This window comes from Xenopus tropicalis, chromosome 5 (genome assembly GCF_000004195.4).
Source record: "Xenopus tropicalis strain Nigerian chromosome 5, UCB_Xtro_10.0, whole genome shotgun sequence".
Taxonomy (NCBI): domain Eukaryota; kingdom Metazoa; phylum Chordata; class Amphibia; order Anura; family Pipidae; genus Xenopus; species Xenopus tropicalis.
In genome coordinates this window covers 65,291,844-65,317,483 of record NC_030681.2, presented here as the reverse complement: position 1 = coordinate 65,317,483, position 25,640 = coordinate 65,291,844, and the positions used below count along the sequence as shown (strand labels likewise).

General features: G+C 37.7%; 1 protein-coding gene across 2 annotated transcripts; it reads right to left on the bottom strand.

Annotated features, from left to right (window-relative positions):
* Window positions 1–389: 389 nt before the first annotated feature.
* hsf2.2 (heat shock factor 2, gene 2) lies at window positions 390–22,477 on the bottom strand. Of its 2 annotated transcripts, none has more exons than XM_012962572.3 (12): window positions 22,215–22,303; window positions 20,203–20,311; window positions 19,561–19,688; window positions 19,230–19,354; window positions 18,477–18,552; window positions 16,667–16,707; window positions 16,344–16,416; window positions 13,810–13,943; window positions 12,050–12,175; window positions 8,252–8,315; window positions 6,315–6,387; window positions 390–5,448 (listed from the first exon to the last, which is right to left on the bottom strand). In XM_012962572.3, the coding sequence occupies exons 2-12, from the start codon at window positions 20,231–20,233 to the stop codon at window positions 5,087–5,089; spliced, it is 1,233 nt and encodes a 410-aa protein (XP_012818026.1). In that variant the 5' UTR covers window positions 20,234–20,311; window positions 22,215–22,303; the 3' UTR covers window positions 390–5,086. The 2 variants fall into 2 exon arrangements, with proteins under 2 accessions (XP_012818026.1, NP_001090859.1); NM_001097390.1 differs by having other exon boundaries at window positions 4,290–5,448; window positions 22,287–22,477.
* Window positions 22,478–25,640: the final 3,163 nt, after the last annotated feature.

Below are 25,640 nucleotides of genomic sequence, written 5' to 3'. Positions count from 1 at the left end.
GTACACCCCAGCATTTAGGTTCTAGGCTTCTAAATTTCAGTGTCCTCTCTTTGGGCAACCTCTGTTGCTAGATGATATGCTACTTTGTAGCCCAAAACATCAACAGGATAAAGCTACAGGTTCAAATTACAGCACCCACAAAATGAAGCTGGGGCAGATTAGTATGCAGGTGGGGTAGAAGTACATACTGACCTGTTGGAATAGTTTCAAGACCAGCAGAACATGCCTTGAAGTTCAAGGGTGGGGAAGCTCTACAGTATACTCCAGAGTGTACTACTTTATGCATTTCTGCCATTGGATCTCAAACTTTACATTATGCTTCTGTATGTAGTGGCATGTGTATTGTTTCCTTATTGTCAAAAATGATACCACTAGAATAGCCATTATTTGTAGATGTTTTATTTAAGAAAAAACAGCAAAATATAAGCAAAACCTTTAAACAAAAATAAACATTTTTTAACAAAATATTCTATGTAACATTACTAACATTCTACAACACAAAAATGGACAAATACATGACCTTTTTGCAAAAGGAATGCAGAGAGCATAGAAATGCCATCAGTTACCCCTGCATTTTATTTTTCAGTAGAATTACTTTACTGTTCCTTTTTTGTTTGACTTCTGGTTGCAAAGAACAACTGAGGACATACATGCCTATATTAGGTCAGGTAATTTGGCTTTTTTAATCATGCAACCAAATGTGGTCAGGTATTTTATCTTAGAGGGACGTTTTGATAGAACATTTGAGGGTTCTGCACAAATGGCTGGAACTATAGTAAGGTAGCCATAACATGTGCAGCCACTCGTACATTCTTCAACTGTTTGGCTTGTGGGTCGATGGGTTGGAGAGCATAACATAGCATGGACAATATAGGGCAACCTTAAGGGCAATGTTAGACGGGGTGCTTCATCACCAACGAGAAATCTCCTCACCATTGGGCGATAAAGTGCCTGACAATACCTGCCTCTTTACTTCCTTTTGAATTGCCGCATGTAAAACATATTACATGTTGCAAACCCAGGTATTCGATCAAAAATGCTTCCTTCTGCATTTTCGCTGAATACCAGAGCTTGCTGCATGTAGTGTTTTTTTTTATATTTGGCGATTCAAATGGAAGTGAAGTGGCAGATTTTGTTGAGTGCTCCCACTGCCCATGGAAGAGGAGTTTTTTCACTGGGTGGTGGGTGGTAGATTGTAGATTTTTATTTAGACAGGAGACAAAGATGCTTAAAGGAACTGTAAAACTACATTTCATACAAATTCTTTTCTACTTTGCTCCAATAATTACCATATCCTGCACAAATTTTATTATCTCCAATGCTTTATTAAAAATATTGTGATAAAACTTTGCTTTTTATATTTCAAATAAGGCGATAGGGCGACATTTGCTCTACTAAATCCAACATGTGGTGCTCTACATCTTCTTCCATCCCGACTTCTGTCAAAACCGGAAGTTAATTGTTGTCGCTGTATGGAAGTTTTTTTTTTTTAAGTCTGTCTCCATCGGCATCTAAATTCCTTCAGCTTATGTTCCAAGAGAGGGGGCTTGTGGGCAGTGTTACTTCTTTGGTTAAATTTCTGTAAGAGCTGCAAGCAGTGAAAAGCGTACGTAAATTACACCTATGAAGTAACACTGCCCACACACCCACTCTCTCGGAACCTAAGCTGAAGGAATTTAGACAAAGATGGAGAACTATTAAAAGGTAGGCTAAAAAACCATATTCGTACAGCAGCAACAAATGATTTCCGGTTTTCCAGAAGTCAGGCTAGGAGGATATGTGGAGCACCGCATGTTGGATTTTGCTGAGCAAATGTCACCCTATCACCTAAAGGCATTTTAAAACGCTTGTGTGTAAGTAGGTTAATAGTTTTTAAAATACACTACAACAGAAAAATGGCAGGTTCAGTTAGCAAATATATTCAAATAAATTGTAACCAGTGCCCAAAAATCTATTTATACAGCATAATACCACACAGAGCTGTTTGGAGCATAAACCCTATTGGTTGATATAGAACATAATAATAAAAAAAAATACATATTAAAAAAAAAAAAAAAGAGAATTACCATTTATTATGTATTGTATTATGTATCAACTCAACCAGCACCTTAAAATAACCGTACCCATAAGAACAAAGATAATGCTATTGCTGGAGGGACCCCTCATCAAAACTATCACACATTTATGGAATGTTTAAGACAAACTATATATATTGACATTTTAAGTACAAGCTTTATATAGTAATTCATGCAGTATCAAAATTATAGAACTGCTGTGCACTACAAACAGTCCAAAAATGTTTTGAATTCCAGTAATGCAACATGTTAGATGAGAGATAATTTTTAAATATACACTCTAGAACTGAATATCATGTACTAAATCCAACAATGAGAATAATGACTGTATTAGTTAATGTTATAAGATCAGATTGTGATGTATAAACATGTACTCCAAAGGAGTCGTAATCCTTACAAAACAAGATGGCATAACCCCAAAGTTTAAACATAGGAGAGATGCGCAGTGCAAAAGTGGATCAAAATATACTTGTGTGTCAAACAACCATTCATCAACCGTAAAATCTGGTAATGGCATTTGCTTATAGAAATATGTCTTACAGAGGGAGCCTTCCTCCAGTTCAACACATCTCCATGCCTCGATGATCATTTTGTCAAAGACTCAGCCGAGTTTGCAGCTCATACAAAGATTCTAATTAAAATTTATATATATAGTTTATTTTCTTAGACATACTTATGAGTGGCCCTTCCAACAATAGCACCAATTTTGTTCTTATGGGTTAGGGTTATTTTAAGGTGCTGGTTGAGTTAATGTATAACACATTATATAATTAATGATAACTCCCTTTAATATGTATGGAGTTTTCTGATTATTATCGTTTATCTCAACCAATAGGGGCTATGCTCCAAACAGCTCATTAAACCACTGACTTAACAAAACTGACATAGCCAGGTCAGCTTGTGCAGGAAAAATTTACAGGCCTCTGCAGCTTTCTTGCAAAAATAACCTGTTACCTTTGTCGCCACAGCATAGCCAGAAAAATGCATGGTATGCATTAATAGCAAAACAGGTAAAACTTATGGTGACCACATTGCATTTTTAAGTAAAACTGAATTTTTTCCCACCCAAAATTCTAATTAAAATTCAATGTCTCTAAAATGCAAACACAAAAGTGGAAAATAACATTTCTGTACATAAGAAAAAAAAGTCTCTTATAAATGAAATTCATTATGTTAATGAAACAAGATATTTCCTAAAAAGAAAGTTTCCTTTGAGATACCTGTAGCCTTTCCTCGTGTGCACGCTTCAGTACTTGTTGTTCCTTATCAAGTGCAGATTATAGGCCCCTGACAAGGAGTAATGCTTTGACTATTGTGTATTCATACAAAGTCCTCACACAAAATCCATTTTTATGGTTTGTTTTTTTTTTTAAATCCACTCCAATAAGTTATACTTTCACTGAAAAGCATTTAAAAGTTAGAATTTTTATTTTATTATAAAGGGGGATTCATTTGGCATTACTAAGGCACAAACTTGTAGCTGTTAGGTACGTTTATAAGGTTTAACTAAAGGAAGCATCGAGTGATTTATTGTAATGCAATCTTATTTGCTGATAGCTTTTAGAAGAATGCTGTATAGTACAGCATTAATTTATTTCTTTACAGCAGATGTGAATATGCAAAGGCAATTTATAACAGGATCTATATTATGAAGCCGACTAGTTTTTTTTAACCTCTTTATAGTATCAGTTTTATATAAACAGGGATAACTTTAAAAACAATTAAGAAATGTTTTGCTTCCAGTACTAAGAGATGTCCAGTGAAAGCCAAGCAAATCACATCACCTTGTTAACCCAAGCCCATCAGTACAGTATTGGCACCATTATCTTTTAGAGATTATCTGCAGTGCTGACAAAGAGGTGTAACTGAGAAAAAAGAAACAGCCAAAACTAAAGGGTGAGTAATTATATAACGGATAGTCTGCTCACTGAATTAGTGCAAGTGCCACATTAATTGGCAGAAAGAGTATAGAAATATGAAAAGGTAACACAGTGGTTTTAGGGACATTACATATCCCAGTAGGTTCCAGATTAAGTAAACAGACTTTTGCTGAAAAAGTTGACCTCAGTATTCATCTATAGTTGCTGCCTGAATAAGTAGATTTGGCCTAGGCCTCCATTAGTGTTGCTTAAAAGTACTGTACTTCCAGATCACGAAGGAAAACTTAATGGAATCTGCAGATTGCGTTCAGCAAGAAATAATCCTAGAAATAAATTAAAATGAACAATGGCATGGTTTATTGGACTTGAAACCAATATAGAAATCATGTTTTGTTTTTTAAATAAGCGGGCAAGATTTTTATTTTTGTGAATAAAATATGATGGTGGAATTAAAAAATCTGCACAAGAAAAGTTTTAAAAATAATTGATGCAAGAAAATAAGAGAGAGTGAAAGAACTCACTAAATATCCTTCCATCAAAAAAATTAGTATGGGCCTGTAACTAGCAGTGCCTCCTGCCAGGTCATCTCTGAAGGGATTCTGGGAATCAGGATCATCACCAAGATTGAAAGTCCCTCCATAAACATTCCTTCATTTGTAAAACAGCCAGATCTCACATTGTATGGGAAAACAGACATTACTATGCAATTCTTGAAAAAATAAACACATAAAACTTATATCTATCAAAACAGAAAATAGCCATATTAGGAGGTATACAAGTCACACAATGAAAAGGCAAAAACAATTAATGAACAAATAATGGGGTCTAACTCACACACCAAACACCTAAACTCTGAGAGTTACTGGTGATTTCTGGCTCATGCAAACAGTTGCCCTTTCATATAATCAGGAGAGGCTCTTAACTAAAGTCCTAACTCATTGAAATGTCAAATTAAATGGCTGATGGGTGGTAAGGGATTAACCAACAATAAATGCATACATGCTTCTAAACTCTCCGCAAACAAGTAATTTAAAAAAACTAAATTCATACAGTGGTAAGGAACACTGGGAGTTCCAAGGCAGTTTAAAGAAGAATATATACATTTAATCCATAAGGGTAATTAATGGCATGTTACATATCTGTATCTTCTGTTTTAGGATGTAGTTGTTTCTTGGCTCGAGTGTTATCTGCCATTGCAGACCACATACCAGAACGGTGGCATTGGGAGCCCCGGCTCACATACTGCTGCGTTCCAGTCATGTCTGCAGTCAGAGAAGATGGAGGAATTGTTTTTTGTGCATTTCCTGAAATCATAATAAAATTGGCTAATGTAGACAAAACTGTTGAGATTTCAGAAAGTTTCTGGACAGACTGATTCTCATAATCTATGATTCTTTTAGTCAGCATAGTATTTTCTTCATGCATTCTTCTTAGCCTATCATCAATCTTGACAAAGGAGGCTTTGCAGGATTTATGGCATTTCTTTGAAAATCCTTAAAAAAATAAAATAAAAAAGAATCACTAAAACAATTCTCACAATCCATTACATAGAAAAACACTAGCCAAGCCTAAAAATAGTTAATTTATGAAAATGTTTCTGGCTGAGTTGTATGTGGTACAGACTTTAATATGTATCTTACGGGCATTTAATTTGACACATTACATGAATGAAGTGCCAAGTTAAATTTTCAGTTTTGACACTAGGGTAAAACAAAAAAGCAAACTCAGTACATTAGTGAGCAAATTTATAGAAACAAAATTATGCAGTTGAGTTTTTTTTTTAAATAAAAACTCTGCACTGCAATTTTGCACTTATTTAAGAAAAGTCATCACTAGGTTTATTACAACCATGTAAAGATGCAGAAAATAATTGCACTAATTGCAATCCTTTTCCTTGCATTCTCGAGTTATATAAAGACTGATTCTCAACTTTTTACAGAAAAAAAAACAGAACTATACATATGCCACAGTTCCCACAGCATCTCAGTAGATCTGAGCTGGTATGATTAATGTTCTTTGTCTTATTTAAATCACAAAAAACTGCAGATTTAAAACTGTGAAAATGTGAACACTTTTTCCATAAATAAAATGCAGTCATGATTAACTCAAATACAGAAAAATAAATTACTATTTTCTCATCTATTACCTTGTTAAATTGGTCCCTAATGGGGGTTTTAAAGGGCACAAAATTTGCCAGGAGCAGTAACCCATAGCAAACAATGAGCAGTTAAGAATTTACAACATCTTATTGGTTGCCATGGGTTACTGCTACTGGACAAATTTAGTGTCTTATTATATAGAGGGGTTAGTGGGTTTCTTAATAATAACTACTAATAGATATATGGTGAATATGTTTTACCAGAGTCTGCAAAAGAGGGCTTAGTTTCCTCTGCATCTTCTGATCCACTGCAGCCATAATTATACAATGCTTCCTAAAGAACAAAATGTAAAAAATATATTAAACAATTTATTTCAAACAATAATTCTAATTTAGTAACCACTGTATTATTGCTGTATAGAATTCGCAGACCTAAAAGTGCCTACATATTAAAGGAGAACTAATCAGTTAAAGGAGAACTAAAGCCTAATTAAAGAAGTAGGGCAGAAATGTTGTACATTGTGTTTTGGGTTTCTGTACCAGCTGGGAAGGTTTGTGCCCCCAAAGATGCCCCAGGAGCTCTCCATCTTCTTTTCTGCTACTTCCCTACACATGCTCTGTGCTGCTGTCAGTTACTGAGCTAAGGGACCGACTCAAAATATACTGCATATATAGAGTATAAATTTAACAGTAAAAAGCTGATTAGTAATTCAACCAGGGCATTTGCATCAGAACTGAATAATCATTTTCTGCTTGATAATTTGTAACAACCCCTAAGCTTAGCTTCTCAATAGCTGCTCAGAGCACACTGGGGGGGGGGGGGGGGACACGAGAGAATCCAAGATGGGGATCTCCTGTGACAACTGTAATGACCTATATCATTATTACTATAGAGATGCCGAAACTTTAAGCTGGTGCAGTCAGCAGTGCAGGCATTTCTAGCCATATTCATTTTTAGGGTGTAGTTCTCCTTTAACAAAGTTTTTAACTGATAGCTGCTCCAAAAAGGCCTCCTGTCCCTTTCCCCTATCCCCAGTGCCTACAGTTTGTAACTGCAAGTAGCACAGCTGGGTTGGGGTTCACCACCTATGGCCATGTGACATCCCGTTGCTGGCTGTCCAGAATCCACTGTCAAGCAGAAGCATGCATAGCAGAAGCATAGCTGGTTCTGGTTTCCACTGCACATGATTCTGACTGGTGATCACCAGAATGACAAAAACAGGATGTGACAAGGCCAAAGATGGCAGTCATCAACCTCACTAGGCTAATCTTCAATTACATAGCCACTACAGAGTCCCAGGGGACTTTGGAGTGCAGGCCCCAATGCAGTTGGGGAGGAGACTATCAGTTAAAATCAGACTATTGCATTACCTTTAGGCTGATGCCCCATGGAGCGAGTTAGTCAACCGCCATAGATCTCTGTTATCACAGGCGACTAACTGCTCTGAAATGCCTTTCCACTGTCAACAACAGGAGTCGCCAGTGGAAAGGTCTTTGCATCGTTTTGGTTTCCTGAAGTCCTGCAAAGTTTCCTCCTGCAGGCAACTTTGCGTGGCTTCTGAAAACTAAAGCGATGCAAATGCCTTTCCACAGGCAGCTCCTATTGTTGCTGGTGGAAAGGCATTTTGGAGTGTTTAGTCTCCTGCGATAGAGATCTGTCGCAAACAACTAACTCACATAGTGGGGCATCAGCCTTTGGAAAAGACACAAGCAGCGTTTAGTAGGTGCAACTAATCCGCACAGCGCAAACCGCGGATTAAAAAAAGTTGCGCTGCCTAATCTCCCCATGTGTCTTCGCTCTTAGGGAGAAGACACAAGGAGCTACTTATAGCAGCTATTTGTCATGGTTACTAAAATAGACAATGCTGATCATTTACTGATGATTGTCTCTATGTGTGTTTTAGCAGAGGCAATTCTGCTAAACATATTTAACTACATGAAAAGGTTATAAAAAAAATATGGTTAATAATAAGTATATCGCTCTAGAATATACAGTCATTGCTGGCATACTGCTTTCAGAACCCTGTAACAAAGTTCAGTGAAGTGATGTTATTGTCATCAAGTCATCATTGTGATTTTAAAGCATCAACGTATTATATGGCACTGTATCACTTCTAATAAGTCTGATAAGTAACCTATATATAGGCAAAGGTGATGCTATCAGAATCAGAAAATTTTATTTTGAACAATGTACTTACATACTCATGATGATCTCCGTTTCTTCTTCTTTTTGTTTTTTTATCCCTGTTAAATGTCTTGATGCTAATTAATGGAAGATAAAAATACCTGTTACTTTTAAAATTTTAACAGCTCTGGCTGCTTTACATAAATAATAGTGCAGGCAGGGAAAAGGTGAAAAAAGCCCTCCAATTACTATGCTTAAAGAGATATAGAAAGCACAATTATTCATGCACACTTAGGAGCAGATTTACTAAAACTCCATCATTTCTAATTTTTTTTACTGTCAAATTCGACTTATATTGTTTTCCCAAATGTCTAATATTTACTTTAAAAAAAAAGTTGCAGCAAGAAAAGTAGTAGACTTTTTCAAACTGTCGCTGTGAAAATCACAACTATTGAATTGTCACTGCGACAATTTGAAAAAGTTTTCAACTGCCTGACAAAACCCAGCGAAAGTTTTGAGACTAAAGAAAGAACTTCAAGAAAAGGGACCTTTGACATTGACTACTACATGAACTCGGCAAGTTTTAACTGGCGAAACGTCAAATTCGGATTTCGGAAAAGTTGCCGAACATTTTTTCTGCGACTTTTTTAAAAAAAATTCGAATAGAGTTTAAAATTAAAAATCGATTAGTAAATGAGCCCCTTAGGTTAATAAATAACATTAAAGTTATACTTTTTTCTGCATAAACTTAAATGTTTTGCTAATGTCATCAAAGTATACCAAGCGTGCCGTTTTTAGAGGATAACTACTGCTACCAGGGGCCAATATTTCTGAAAATTTGAGTTTAGAGCTTATTACATAAAAACTCACCCATGTTCTGTTTATTCTATGGGATTTTTTGAAGTGTATTTATCAAATGACGAACTCTAATTTTCACCCATAGATAAATATTGCTTCTAAAAATCCCACTGGAATGAACAGAACGTGGGTGAGTTTTTATGTTTTAAACGCTAAACTCACATTTTGATAAATCTGGCCCCTGGTGTTCCTTTACTAAAGACTGCTAAAAAGATGCCGAAAAAATGTGAAAACGGTGGCTTTTTCGTATTGTCGCACAAATGAACGCAAAACCCACGAAGCTAAGAAAGATCTTCTACATGAGCTCAACAGCTTTTAGATGGCATATTTTTTTTTTTTTGGATTTCTTGCAGTTTTTTTCACACAATAAATCATGAAAAAAGTGTTTTGGGGGGGCGTGGCCTGCATGAGCACCGAGTAGGACGCGCATTAGCAGAGCTCCGTTTGGGGGCACAAAATACTGAACCCACACAGTACTATACCTGCCTCAGCCTGGCCACCCGAGACCACAAGCACCACCGGAACAACCCGCACCCTCTAGATGGTGAAAAAATACAGACGCGGACACGCTACAGGGAAGTCAGCCCGCCCGCACCCCAGACACCGCTGCGACAAGCGAGGCGGCTGTCAGAAAGCTGGCGCAATACGCAAGGGAACCCCTGCCACAACGCTCCCCCAGAGGTATGTCTCCTATACCCCATGCTGCACACAAACAACAAACAGCAGCAGGTGATGGCGCCACAGCAGCAGCACTAATACCACCAGCACCTCCTACAAAGCCAACACTAGCTGAAGTACTAAACACAATTACAACAAACCACACAGCACTAGTGGGCAAAATAGATGAGCTGAAAACAGACTTTGCAATACTGAAACATGTTCAAAAGCTCAGAGAAAGAACTGGGGAAACAGAAAGGAGAATTAGTGAGCTGGAGGACTCCACAGCACCTCTCACAGGCAAAGTCACCACAACAGAGAAACAAATAGCCATACTAGAATCAAAGGCTGATGACCTGGAAAACAGGCTAAGGAGAAATAATATTCGCATACTGGGTTTACCAGAAAGAGCTGAAGGCAACGCAGCAGAGAAATTTGTAGAACAATGGCTGACAAGAGTGTTCAGCCAGGCAACCTTCTCACCTGCCTTTATAGTGGAAAGGGCGCACAGAGTTCCTGGCAGACCACCACCACCAGGTGCACCTCCAAGACCCTTGATAGCAGGTCACCTCAATTACAGAGACAGAGACACTGCACTAGCCGAGGCAAGGAAAGCTGGGGAACTTACATTTGAAAATCAAAGGATATCAATATACCCAGACTTCTCATCAGAAGTACGCAAACAAAGAGCTAAATACACAGAAGCAAAGAAACAACTGAGACTGAAACAAATTCCATATGCCATGTTATTCCCTGCACGCCTCAGAATCACAGATAATGGCAAAGCACATTTCTTCACTTCCCCAGAAGAGGCAATAAGATGGCTAGAGGAAAGACCACACAACTCACCACGACGGGAATGAATAAAGAACAACACGCCCACCTTTGGAAGAACACTGAGGGAAAAGAGGGACTACCACAATACTACAGTTCCTATCATATAAAGACCCATGTTATCGGGACTTAACTACAACTATACAAAAAAGGGACAAAAAAGACAAAAACCCCAGGAAACCATCAGAGGACTTATAACAAGAGCAGCAGCACAACAATATCCCCCCTCCCAGAGGTTGGAGGAAACAAGCAGAGCACGCAACAGGCAGTCCACAACCGGACTCAATGACGACACTAACCCCTAACAAGTTTGATACTTTTTTCAATTATGGGAGCAAACTCACTCTACTGCAGTTTACAGAGTGGGTGGGGTGGGAAAGGGAAGGGGATGGGATGTTATGGTTAAATGTATTAAGTTGTGATGGTGCACATTTTATTACAAAGGAACATAAGGTAGAGAAAAAAAAACAATACCACTTTAAAAACACAAAACAAACATGGCTACAATTAAAATTCTCTCATGGAATGTAAGGGGACTAGGGAATGCTATCAAGAGAAGACTGGTCCTAGACTTTATCCGTAGAAATAAACCCCAAATTATAATGTTGCAGGAAACACACCTAGTGGGCAGCAAATTCTTAGCCCAAGGCTGTCCGGATAAATTCTATAAGGTTTGGGAACCCTGGATAGACCCAGACCCAGATGTAGTCTAGACCCTCTATACAAGGTAAACACAGAAACTAAGGGTTAAACTGTATTTCTGAAGCCCCTCCCCAATCCAAACCAATACTTGACAATCAAACTCTGGCACACCTTAGAAACAACAAGAAACACAACACCATCTATGTTAAGTTGAACTGTTATTTTTTATTTATATCTTTTACTTTAATGAAAACAAGCATGTTGTAATACAGTCATTATGTCATATATGTAAAATATATTTTGTAATGCTCAATAAAAGAATTGTTTAAAAAAAAAAAAAAAAAAAGTGTTTTTTCCAGTGACAAAACTGTATTTTTGTACAAAAAAAAAAAAAAAAATTGTGAAAAAAAGTTACTGCCCCCTGTAGTATTAATGCCTACTGAACGCATAATTAGTGACTAATTGGTCATACCAACTTTCATTTAGATTTTTTCTTTTCAAGTGATCCTGAGAACTAATAGAATTCAGGTGACTAACAGGTAATCTCACAAATCTCTTAGGTCACTTGCTGTATTCCTGTCATGTACTTTTTATTGTCATGCACGCTTTTTACTTCATTCTGTAACTATGAGAAAGGCTGGTGTTCCAGCAAAACATTAGCTTCCATCTACAATAAACCTTTGAAACGTTGACTTACACCATTACATAATTTAAGTCCCATGAGTTATATATATATATATATATATATATACACACACACACACACACACACACACACACATATATAGAATATAATATAGAGAGAGAGAGAAAGTAATATGAAGGACACCGTTTTTTCCTGAAAAGCATAAATACAGGTATTACGAAACTCAATACATACCGTCCAGGTAACACTGGGCTAAGTTCTGGTGCAGTATCTTCATTGCCAATGTCCTCACTTTCGCTTGAGGATGTATCTGGTTTATGATCAGAGTCGGCAGCTTGATAACTCTCATACACTTCGGGTCTACATTGTAACAGAGTAATATAGTAAGTTCAAAAAAAGACATATGTCTATTAAGTTCAACCTTAATGCCTATATATAACCTGCCTAACTGCTAGTTGATCCAAAGGAGAGCAAAAAAAACCCCATCTGAAGCCTCTTTAATTTGCAGCAGATGGGGGAAAATTCCTTCCTGACTCCAAGATGGTAGATCAGGCCAGTCCTTGAATCAACTTGTACTAAGAACTGTCAACCATAACCCTGTAGAGAGATTATTATATGATCCCTTTGTATTTTTAGACATAGTTTATCATATCACCTCTTAAGTACCTCTTCTCTAGTGTAAACAACCCTAACTAGCCAGTCTTTCTACTTAACTGAGACTTTCTATAACCTTTATCAGCTTATTTGCCCTTCTCTGGACCTTCTCTAATTCAATAATGTCCCGTTTGAGCACTGGAGACCAAAACTGAACAGCATATTCTAGATGGGGCTGGTCTCTGTAAAGGGGAAGAATTGCCCCCTCCTCCTGTGAATCTATGCCCCTTTTAATACAGCTCAAAACCTTGTTTTCCCTAGCAGCTGCTGCCTGGCAATGCTTGCTACGGCCATGTTTATTATCTACAAGGACTCAGAGGTCCTTCTCCATTATGGATTTGCCTAGTTAAGGGTATAAGTGGCTTGCATATTTTTACATCCCAGGTGCATGACCTTAAATTTATCCACATTAAATCTCATCTGCCACTTAGCAGCCCAGATTGCTAGTTTGTCAAGATCCTGCTGCTATGCAAATGCCTGCAGCTATTTGGTGCGTCTTGGCACTCTGGCTCCTCTACTGTGTACAGTGAAGTTTAGTTTAGCACATTCGCCTTTTCTGTATCCGTTGTAACCATACTGTTTCTATAAATCAATGGGGCCACACTCTCATCCTGCATCTTTTTACTATTAATATAAAAATTTATATACTTTATACTAAAATTTTTGAGCTTAATTTTAGCCTCTGCCGCAATGCTCTTCCTCATTTTCTATCTTCCGGATTGCTGTTTTACAACACTGCACCAAGCATCAAATGAATTAACATTATGGTCACTATTACCCAGGGGTTCAACCACATGCACATTTGCAATATGTTCTGGGCCATTAGAGATCACTAGATCCAATATTCTGGTTGGCTTCTCAACAACTTGTTACAAAGTTGTTATGCAACAAGTTAATAAACTTGTTCCCATTTACTGCTTATGTTGGAATAAAGAAAATATGTATTATATACAATGAAGAAGAAATTACATCAATTGGCCTTCAAGCATTCAACAATTATGTCTGTCTGTCATTTATGTCCGATATGTCTGTAATGTAAACTGACAAATATTACAGCAGTTGATAGTACCTTTTAAACAACCAAGCTTGTTTGTTATAATCTAGTTATTGCAATTTTACTGTTTTGCCATATAATCATAGCCTGTATGTTCTATGTTATCAGGATAAAACAACCAAAATCTGCCCCATGTGTCACAGGCCTATTTTGGAAGTTAGAGGCTGTTCACTACAATGTTAGGAAACAGTTTATTGCTGAATCAACAATACTCTTAAATGTAATTTACTGGGACAATATTTTTTTAAATTACATTTTTAATACAAGAAACAGTGGTGAAACTTACATTGTTACACTCATTAACTGGCCACTAGATTCCTCAGCGGAACTCTCCAAAGGGTCCTCTCTCATTGAATAGGTCCTTTTGGTGCCCCTGGTTACATCCCCATTAACAGACCATGAAGCTGTGTTGTCAAACACCTATCAAACCAGAAACTACATTAAAAGACATACAAATTGCATCACAGGAATATTTCTAATATACAAGGATATACAAAAAAAAAAAAATGTATAGGATCATTTATCCAGAAACCCTTTATCCAGAAAGTTCCAAATTACGGAAAGGCCATCTCCCATAGACTCAATTTTAAACAAGTTATTCTAATTTTTAGAAATTATTTGCTTTTTCTCTGTAATATTCAAACAGTACGTCATTCATCCAGGTCATGGTATATCTAGTATAAATAAATCTAAAGCAACTAGACTTGTTAGGTAATCATTGAAGATGTTTCACTACTCATCCGAGCAGCTTCTTCAGTTCAACTGACTGGTATGGGAAGTCCTCAGCAGGGACGGAACTAGGGGTAGGCAGAAGAGGCAGCTGCCTAGGGCGCAACGACTGGGGGGTGGCAGACAGGAGCCTCTCCTGCCTACCCCTAGCTCCTTTTTCATTGCCCCCGCCGCTTGTCAATACGCAGTGGGGGCAATGAACTATCGCGTAGCCGCCGCCCCTCCCAGAACTGCGCATGCGCGCTGAAACGCGAGGGGGGAAGGGTGCAGGGGCGAGGTGGCCGACCGGGTTTCCTAGGGTGCCCGGTTGGCTTGGCCCGCCCCTGGTCCTCAGCATATATACTCTTCCACTAATCCAATCACAATGGCACTTTGTGAGTTTCAGATGTTACCTCTCTGAAGAGTTACAGAGGTGTGAATGCTGTGGAGTTACTTTTGCATGATACTTTAGTAATCCTTTCACTCTTCAAAACAGGTGTTACTTGTTGCATGAATGGATGTGTGTGTGAAAAGTTCTGAAACTGCCGGGGTAACAGATGTTAGAACAGCATTGTATGTAGCAGACTGATGGTGTCGAAATCCCCCGCCTCTGTTTAGGGATGGTTTCTCTACTTTAACATGAATGACCTCTTTTACACCTCAGTATATATGCTGAGGACTTCCCATACCAGTCAGATGAACTGAAGAAGCTGCTCGGATGAGTAGTGAAATGTCTTCAATGATTACCTAACAAGTCCTGTTGCTTTAGATTTATTTATACTAGATATTCAAACAGTACCTTGTACTTGATCCTAACTAAGATATAATTAATTTTATTGGAAGCAAAACAATCCCATTGGGTTTATTTAATGTTTAAATGATTTTTTTAGTAAACCTAAAGCATGGAGATCTAAGCTACAGAAAGATCCCTTATCTGGAAGACCCCAGGTCCCGAGCATTCTGGATAACATATCCCATACCTGTACCAGGTATCAGGGATTATGAAATGAATACCACCGTAGGTAATAAAAGGCAGAAGCACATAAAAGATTAAAGACACACCCCCATATGTAATAAAAGGCACTAAGTTTGCCCAGGAGCAGCTACAAGTTAATGCTCCTGGGCAAACTTAGTGCCTATTATTACATATGGGGGTGTGTCTCCAATCGTGTGTCTCCAATCTTTCATGTTCTTCTATACAGATATAGACACATAGCTATAGCTTTATAATACCTGGATACATATTAATAACAATGAAAAAAGAAGATCAAACAGGACTTCTGAGGAACCATCAGAATTTTTGACAAAGGCTTTGTAACAAAGGTGGTCATTGAAAATGTATTTTTCTTTTATTCTAATATATGACAGATAAGCAGTTCTATTAATATGAAAGGAAATCAGTTTAAACTTACTGTACTGCCTTCAGAGAAGTAGAAAGTAAAAAGGACTAATTCAAAAACGAAATTAACTACATTAAATACATGTAAAGGAACTGTAACACAATTTTTTCACATTACAAAAGGCTTTGTAACAAAGCCGGTAAAGTGAAATGGACTAACTCAAAAATGAAATTAAATACATTTAAAAGGAACTGTAACATTTTTTTTCACATTCAAAATATCCTCTCTAAATACTTTAATTAGCAAATACATCATAGCAAAATATCAATAGTATAAGTGGTTTTTATGCTCTCTCCCAACTTTTGTAGTACACTTCTTGGCTTCTCCCCCCACCCATCCTTCATTCCTTTCTCCATGCAAGTTAAGATAGCAATTCATTCCTAAAAGCAGAGTCTTATCTAGAAAGTATAAATGCTTTATTTCCTATCCCTCTTCCAGAACCATTGCTGAAAAACCCATAAATTACTGACAGGGCGGTCTTACTAGGCTCTAAAGAATGCAGCAAATTAACTTTCAGATTAACCCGGAAGTCAAGCATAAACCAGATCACCTTTTCAAGCTTTGCCCTATAGATAAGCAGTAATGTATTTAGGTGGAAGGGATATATTTAGATATATTTTATTTGTGTAAATTTTCCTTAAATAGCATTAAAAATGTATTTCATGTATTTTTCCATCTATTTTTCCTTGAGAAAAAGGTTTGTTAATAGTACCTGTTCTGTGTTCTGTGGACTTTTGGGAACTGATAATTGATTGTAGTTTCCAGTATTATCAATCATAAGTGGCCTAAAAAATATTTAGATTAATAAAAAAATTCAATTAACTCAAAGGCAGTAAATTCTATGAAAGAATAAAAAACCTAAATACAAACTACTGTTGCACAGAGCTTAAAACAAATGCATGGGAAGGAATTATTCTTCTTTTAAGAAATCACCCTAGCTCCTGTTAAAGCAAGCTACTGCTCTAGTCATTCAATCGAAGCATCCAATTGCTGGAAGAAAAAACCTAATGTTAAGGTTCTAAAAGCAGTACTTACTCGTGTGCTGACATTCTATCATAAGACTGAGATGGTGCAACCTAAATCCAAAAAAAGTGAAAAGATGGTTATGTGTACTATCTAGCTGGAAACCACTTCATAATACCTTTCTGGATTATACCAGACACATTTATTCATGGGTCAGCAAAATAGTCACATCTTAATGGATATGTTAACCTTAAAATATAAATGTAAAAATCACTTGGTGCTATTCTAGGCTACTGAAGAGGTAGTTCACCTTGATAGATTAGACTGCTTTTGATTCAAGGTGTTATTTGGAACCTATTTGTAACGTACATCCATTAGCAGAAATAGAAAGTGGCAAAGATATTCACCATTTACCTTGCCTGACCCCTAACACTCATGAGATGAAGACCTTCTCACAGAGGGGTTATGCTCCTGGCTTACACCACCTACATAATTGCTTCCTCCATGCAGCCACGTGTCAGGAACTTTTGCACACATGCTTGCCCATGTGACTACTTTAATGCTGCTTTCTAGTTGGCTGAAGGTGGGCAAAGACACAACAAACACACGTGTCCTGCTCCTCTAGAAAAATGTAGCTCCTCCTCTGCCAGTAGTTTCTAAGTTACCATTCTGCATTGGCATTTAAGGAAAACATACAAAGTAAGTTCTACTAATGTAGATCAAGTATTTTTCTATTAAGCTGAACACCAATTAAAGGAGAAGGAAAGGCTAATAAAGAGTTAATCCCAAGCTGCAGGCATACCTTCAGTTCTCTCAATAGTGCCCTTAAGTCTCCCCATATTTCTCCCGTTCAGAAGATCAGAAGCCAAACAGAGAAAAAAAACGCTGAGCTGGGTAGAGAAGATTCCCATAATTCATCACTTCCCCCAAGACTTAAGGACTTGTTACTGCAGGCGGCGCATGCGGCAGAGGGCAGAAGCGTCCGGTTGCCATGGCGACGCATCGTTGCCGAGTTCTCTGACAAGCAGGAGGGGGAAGGGGGGGGCGGGCAGGTGCTGCAAGCAGCGATTGTTTGTGGCAGGAGCGAGGGTTTGTGGAGCTGGGGGGGGTTTGTGGGAGGAGCAGGGGGGTTTGTGGGAGGAGCAGGGGGGTTTGTGGAGCTGCAGAAACTTTGTGACAGAAGCAGGGAGCTTGCTTGTGCTTTTCAGCCCATAGACACACGCTGGACAAGATGGCGGCGCCGTTCACTGAAACAAGCATGTAAGTTCTAGTATGTGTATCTCTGTAATTCTTTCATTAGGCAAGCCAGGAATATAGTGTTTTTACACAGCAATAGTAGTACTTTTTAATAGTGTGCTTAATAGATTTTGCCTTTCCTTCTCCTTTAAGGTGGTTATATGCTGCAAATATGTTAACTTTTAACAACAGCACCACCTTCACCTCACATAATCTTTTATGTCTTTCATGAGTACATACATACATATTATTTCAGTTTTATAGCTTTGAAACGTAATAAAAATAATTAATGTAAATTAAGTGCTTAGAATAGCATCCTAAACAATTTAAAATTAATTTAGCCAAATCAGAAACAAAGACAGCAAGCAAGAGAAAAGTAAGGTTAATCAAACTTATGTTGCAAGAAACAGTGTATGGTAGTGCAAGATACAGGCTGCTGAGAGGGGCACTGGAACTGAGGATTAAAATGAGCAGAACAGATTTATACTACAGAATATCTGCTGTGAACTATAATAGTTTTTTCTGAACCATGTTATATCTGCTAAATGTAGCCAATAGGAGCTATAAGGCCATATACCTGTATCCCAGATCATTGCTAATGTAGAAGACCAGACTGCACATTGAAAATAATAAATCCAGAACTTACTGATTCATAGTCTGGAGGATTTTGGAATTGTTTCTGCCTCAACTCTAGGACCTCTTTCCACAGTGATTTGTTTTCCCTGATTAATAAGAGCAAAGTTAGTTTTTTTAAAAGAATATTTTATTTACAGTTATCCAGCTAATGAAAATATAAACAAAAACTTTTTCTAGTAAACCTTCTGCAAGGGGTTCTCATCTTTTACAAAGAAGTATTTGTATAAAATATAAATTTATTTTCTGGCTAATAAACCTGTTAACACATTAAAATAGAAATAAAAAAAATGCACAATAATGTTCAACACTTTAAATTGAACAATACCAGATTTTACTGCTAAATTTCTTTTTGCAACATTCAGTCCATTTTAAGCGATTTTAGATTCTTATTGCTTAACACGAGTACTAAGCGCAACATACAGCACAGTAATTGGGTTATTCTTCTTCCATGACCTACCAAGCTCCACCCTTTGTGTCATGCCAATGATGCAGTAAAATCTACTTTAATCCTTTATCATTACCAATCCAAACACAGGACTGCACCTGTAGTAATAAGTGGCACAAAGGGTGGAGCTTGGTAGGTCATGGAAGAATAATTGCACAATTTGGAATGCAATATACTAAGTGACAGGAAGGTCACCGCTTCTGTGTTTCAACAGTTTAAACAACGGGGCATAAAATAATCCACAGTTTACACACATTGTAAATTAAAGTTGGAACTATTAATTTAGAAAAAAATATATATATGTTTTTAACCCTTTACCTTTTCAAAGATTCCACAGTAGACTCAATTACATCCTGCCTTCCCTGCAACTGATGGAGGAATGCCAATATCTTGTGATTATCATCTGGCACATTTTTACCTTCATCAATTCGAGGAACAGGTACCTGGCAATTTCAAATAATTTGTTAACTATAAACTTTTGACCATAAAATCTGTCTTTGCAAATGAAAAGATTTGTGTAAAAAGCATTGTTAGAAAATTGCATTCAAAACTTTTTACTGGGTTTTTTTTTTCAAACAGGTTTTTAAATTTATTTTTGTACAAAATGGTATATTATTGATATATATATGTACATATGAAAATATGTTACCTTCCTTTTAATCTTAGTAAGCAGGTCTTCATGGCCACGCTTGAAAAATGCATGCTGATATCTGCCCGAACAATATTTTTCTTGCTTAACAACACCAGGTTCATCATTTACAACTTTATGAAAGCCATCTAAAAACAAAACAAAAACATGATTTTAATTTCCCTTTAAATAGTCCGATCTTGTGGAAATAACTAATTTTTCTTCAACAAATCAGGAATTTTGTTGTCAAACAAAGCATTTATTTACTTCTACATCAGTACAAGCTTCGACATTACAGGCATCTCTTTTACACTGCTTCCTAACCGATTGATTTAATTACTCTAATACTAGCATATTAATGATAGTTCTTTGTTTGATGTAACTAAAGAACTAAAGAAATTGGACATACATCATAGAAACTTTCTATGCCAATTTTTTTTTTTGCCTGCGTCAGTTTAGCAGGCATTGAGCAATAATATTAATAAATTCTATTAAGCCAATCCAACCTTAAGGTTCTATAATATTCCATATTATTCCATACGAGATTATTCAGTATAAACACTAGATTTATTGATTATATAGGCTAGGGCTCTACAAATAAAAGATTAAATATATCTTTAAATGTGATAGGGTCATAATAAGACTGGTAAATAAGATACTTACACCAATTGAGCTGCCGAACAAAGCTAGCCATGTTGCTATGTTTAAAATGCTTTGGCAAGATGTCTTTTGCAAAGCATTCTTCATCCACCACAATAAAGCTATTTCCATCCTGTAACACAAAACATTATTAGATTCACAAATTCCTATTCTGACCCGCACTATGTAGCATATCTTAGAGAAAGGTTATGCAGAACAATGCTGTCCAACTTTTTCCCAATGGGAACTGGCTAGAGAAAAGCTGGCATAATCCCAGTATTTAAAATGGGCAAATTGGCTCATCCTTGTAATTATAGATCTGCAAAAATTGAAGTTACTTGAGGGTTTGCTGTGATAACATTTATAATTATGTGCTGTGAGATTAACTCCTTGAGTAGTAAACAGCAGATTTTTGAGGGACACACTTTTTGTGATACACTGCAAGAATTGTTGGAGGTCATTTGGTAGTTGTAGTACAAGAAAACCTAGAGGGCCTCTGACTCCAATGCTGCTTTTGCAATTGTTACATTCTAGTTAGATTTTGCAAATACTTTTAGATTTTCCAAATGCTCTTCACACAAAACTACATAACATTTCATAAACTATATAACTGGGACAAGGACTGCGTTGGCTCATTGATGCGCTTCTTGTCCCAACGGCCTGCATTTAACATCACTGTGATCCGATTGTCAGGCATCGGATCAACCTGATACCACCCAGCTGAAGGTGAGCATATCAGGGAAAGATCTGCTTATCTGGTGACCTTGACAGACAAGTGGAACTTTTAGGTGTATGACTAGCTTAATTTAAAAGTGGTTTTGAATGGGGGTGACTTTTATTTAGTTTAATGATGACATGGGTTTTTGGGAGTAATGTAAATGAATTAATGAACAACATTCTCCATAAGGAATCTGAACATACAGTTGATATAGGCATTTAAAGGAGAAAGAAAGGCAAAGTCACTTGGGGGTGCCAAAATGTTAGGCACCCCCGAGTGACTTAAATCGCCTACCTTTTACCCCGGGCTGGTGCCCCTGTTCGGAGAGAACAGCACCAGCCCAGGGTAGCTGCAGCGCTTCCTTCTTCCTCTATCTCGTGCGCGCGCATGCGCAGTAGAGTGAAAAGCCGGCTTTTCACTCTACAGCACATGCGTCGACCTCTGGCATTTTAGAAAAAGGAAGCAGGAAATGCTCCACTACAGGTACCCCCGGCTGGTGCTGTTTTCTCCGAACAGGGGCTTCAGCCCGGGGTACAAGGTAAGCGATTAAAGTCACATGGGGGTGCCTAACATTTTGGCACCCCCAAGTGACTTTGCCTTTCCTTCTCCTTTAAGTAGCACTGAGTAACACTGTAGGTAATTGTTAAGACATTCATTTAGGGTTCAAAAATATATATATGGTTTATGCCTACTGTGGAAATTAAGTGAACCATGATGAAGAAGGGCCTATAAATACTTTAGTGCTTATCTTTAATAAGCAAAATCAGTCTAATACACCTAGAACTAGCAAAATATTCAAATAATTCTGACAATTTTGTTTGGGGGTTGCCTCTTAGTATTTTGGGCTATTTTTCTCCTTTATTTGGACCAATAGGTAGGCTGGGACACAGCACCTCCAGCCCAGGACAGCTGGGGGTATAACCCTTTCTTACAATCCTTTTAAATACATTCTGCTTTGCCCCATACTTGACAGTCAGGGACACCATTTTTTTTTTGACTTACAGAAGGTAAGAAGTTAGAATGCAAAACTGCTTACCATAAGCACCATAATTAAAAAATTCTAACCTATAACAAACATTTTCTGTTACCAATTTGCCTAATTTAACCAGCACACTGTAAACAGGAACAGATATGCTATGTGCTGTTGCACCATAGGCTGCCTGTTCCAGTACATTAAGTGGTCAAGCATGGTCAGATCAGAGGATTACACCCAGACTCCAAAATATTTTAACAGTATTCAAAATATTAACAGTTTGTGTGGCCCATAGGCCTACTTAGGTCAAAAGTAACCAACAATAAGCCAGTATTGGAAGAATACCTATGGCAGCTATGACTCCGCTGTGTTTGGTCCCCATCCCACCCATCTCTGCTTCTTTCACCCCATCCTTGCCTGACTCCAGGTGATGTAATCCTTGTTTATCGGATCCTCTACCAAAGCCCAGATTTTGGTAAGGAATTTCGGGACACTAGAACTAGGCCTCATCCTTGAAGTGTTCCAATATATTGTTCTCAGCTGATGCTCAGCCCTGGACTCGGTGCCTGTTGTCTCAGGCCATTTACATGGCACACTCTCAGGGAGCCATACACACACGCGTGGCCCCGCCCCTATCCTCACTCCCCCTTGCTGACACAAGGCAGGCTATCTAACCAATCACAACACACGCACACGTTGTTTATTATTATTTTTTTTTTTCTCGCTTACTAAACTTTATCAATAAGACAACGGAGGCATGTTACTCACACACACATAGCTGCGTATGATAGTGAACTAATGGGTTGTTGTTAGGGAACCAGTAAAGCCCAAAGCAAAACATTAGGAATAACCAAGAGGGGTTTTTATTACTCGCGGTCTCTATAGGCCGATCGGTTCTGATTTGACGTTCGATGCGTAAACAAAGGAATGTTCGCGCCTCATTTTACTTATATTCCTTAGCATTGTGCCTATTATTGCAATTGAAGTATTTGCCATATTTACTTTACGTGGGCTTATGAGCGTGTTTATCTCACCAACTTCTCAGAGAGCCCTGGCCTGAGTGGCACTTACACTTATCTGGAGCATGTTTACTACCTTTAGTTGTGTCACGCTTCTGGTTTAATTATTACCAGCAGTGAGAAATAGGAGAGGGTTTATGTAGAACTCTGAGATATGGTCGGGGTAAAATACAAACAGGAGAATCCGGGGAGGCTGATAATCATATGGGGCTGCCAGTTTTTTTTCAGTAAAAATTTGTAGTGTGGTTGCACAGGGACTGACGCAATGGATCTGTTTGTAGGCATCAGCCTTAGCTGTGAATGTGTGTTTTGTAAGCTGCAACACTATGCTGTAATATATGTGTATTAAATGATTACTTCAGTGAACTTGCACCTAGCAAATTGTTTTAAAAAACAGTGCCTAATTTGTTGTATTAAACCGGAATTCTCAAAATTCTAAGTCCTCTTATCGCTATACTTTAACTATATAAATTATTTTAAATGTAGTTTAATTTAATCTTGAAATTCACAAACAGCATGCAGGCAGGTGCCATTTTGTGGATGCTTTCACCTCAAAATCTTGTGTATGCGTCAGAATGGAGGACCTCATGCCCATTGCTTTCTGATTGCTGCTTATCTTTTCAGTGGGTCATCTGATTTGGCTCCTAAAATGCCTTAAGGGCCTGTGTTACTGGACTGTGTTAAAAACAGTTTATCGTAAATAGAGCTTTGAGAAGAGATGTTATTCCAGAGCTTTGCAGGCTGACTGAAAAAGGATTACTTCTGATTAAACAAAAAATATTGTGCTTTATGCATTTCAATCTTTAAAGGGCACTTGGTCATAGGATCATCTTAAGTACACTGAGCATTTAACCCCTTATCCATTGGATTATATTATGGTTAAAATTAGAGTGGCGTCAACTAACCCTATCTCAGGGTTACAGTGGTCCAGTCCTGGAGTTTTAAAACTTTATTTGTTGTGACTCCTAATAGTAACATAATAATAACTCCTAATAGTAACAAAATAAGGTTTAAAAAATGCCCAGAGTGAAAAAATCTTCATTACAGCTGTGCACATCTCCTTTAGTGCTAGAAATTGTGTCTATCCAAAGACATCCATGCTCTCTCAGATCTTAAAGGAATTTGCCACCACAACATCACCGGACAGAGTATTCTCACTATTAAAAAAACCTTCTGTATTGCATCAGGTGAAACTGACTATCCTAAAACTATAATGTCTTGTTAAGTATTTGTAAAAAGCTATGAGGATTCGTTATATGCACTTTCTTTTCCAGATCAAATAAACCCAACTTTGACAGTCTATCCTAAGAGTGCACTTATTCCAAGTTTTATCACTATAATTGTGTATTGCTGCAGTTTTTAAAGATCATTAATATCCTTTTTATGGCCTGGGGTTCAAGAACTGGTCTGTATGCCCTAGGTGAGGTTTTACTGTGTATCTAAGGAGGAAAAATTATGCTTTCCTTGGGTCTAATGATGAAGTAAAGGTAAAATGCATGCATAAAAACACACTGTTGTATACTCAGTATGGCAAGATCTTAATGACAAAATACTTAAAGGCTTTGTGGAAGGCAAAGTCTTTATGACAAAGGCAACGTCTTTATGACAAAATGCTGGTATATAATTGAATGCAAGGTGACATGACAACATTTTAACTAAGGTTATCTGGACATATCATTGATTGTTTTTGGCTTTTGTATATATTTGGGTGTATGAAAATGCACCGGAAAAGTGAAATCACGTAAAAAGAGCCACTCTGCTTGACCATCTCATGGCAACACATCTATAGGGGCCCTGTGGTGCCCTTTCAACCAAACACTCTGGAAGATACTTTTAGCTGACAGCTGTTGATAGCAACATAATTTGTATTGAAGCCCATTAGTGTCAAGCTCTAGCAATAAGTACAAAGTACTTAACGTAACAGTAGGTAATAGTTCTGTTGTGCACAAGTACCAGTGGTTGTTAAATCTGTCTGTAGTGCTTATGTGCTTGCCCTGCCTTAGTTAATGTAAATTGGCAAATGCTATGTTTCTTCCCAAGGCTGCAATTTTTTATCCCAGAATGCCAGCATCATTGAACTTGCAACTTTCTTAGTTTACCTCTTGCATACAAAAGATTCTGGGGTGCCCAAAGGTGACTTTGCTGTGGCTAACCACACAGGCAATGATTCACTATGTCACTATGGGTTTAGTTAGTTCTTGACTGTGCCCCTGTGGCTTTAGATATATATTGGGGTGTCCTACCCTGGGAAAATGGATGGATTGCTGACACATTCTCCTGTGTGATTAACCTTCCTGCACTCCACTGATGGCAGTTCAGGGTCCCACTGATTTGTGGCTTAGGTCTGAAAGAACAAAATGTGCATGAGGAGTAATGTGTGTAAGGATTAAGTGCACTGTTCAGTTACACCAGGGGTCCCCAACCTTTCTTACTCGTGAGCCACAGTCAAATGTAAAAAGACTTGGAGTGCAACACAAGCACCATAAACGTTCATGGAGGTGCCAAATAAGGGCTAAGATTGGCTATTAGGTAGCCTCTATGCACCCTATCTCCTTACAGGAGGCTTTGTAGTAAATCTTGATTTTATTCACCCAAAACTTGCAACCAAGTAAGGAATTCAAAAATAACTAACTGGTTTGAGGCCACTGAGAGCAACATCCAAGGGGTTGGTGAGCAACATGTTGCTCACGAGCCACTGGTTGGGGATCACTGAATTACATGTTACTTCCCAAGTTAAATAACTCTATTTTTT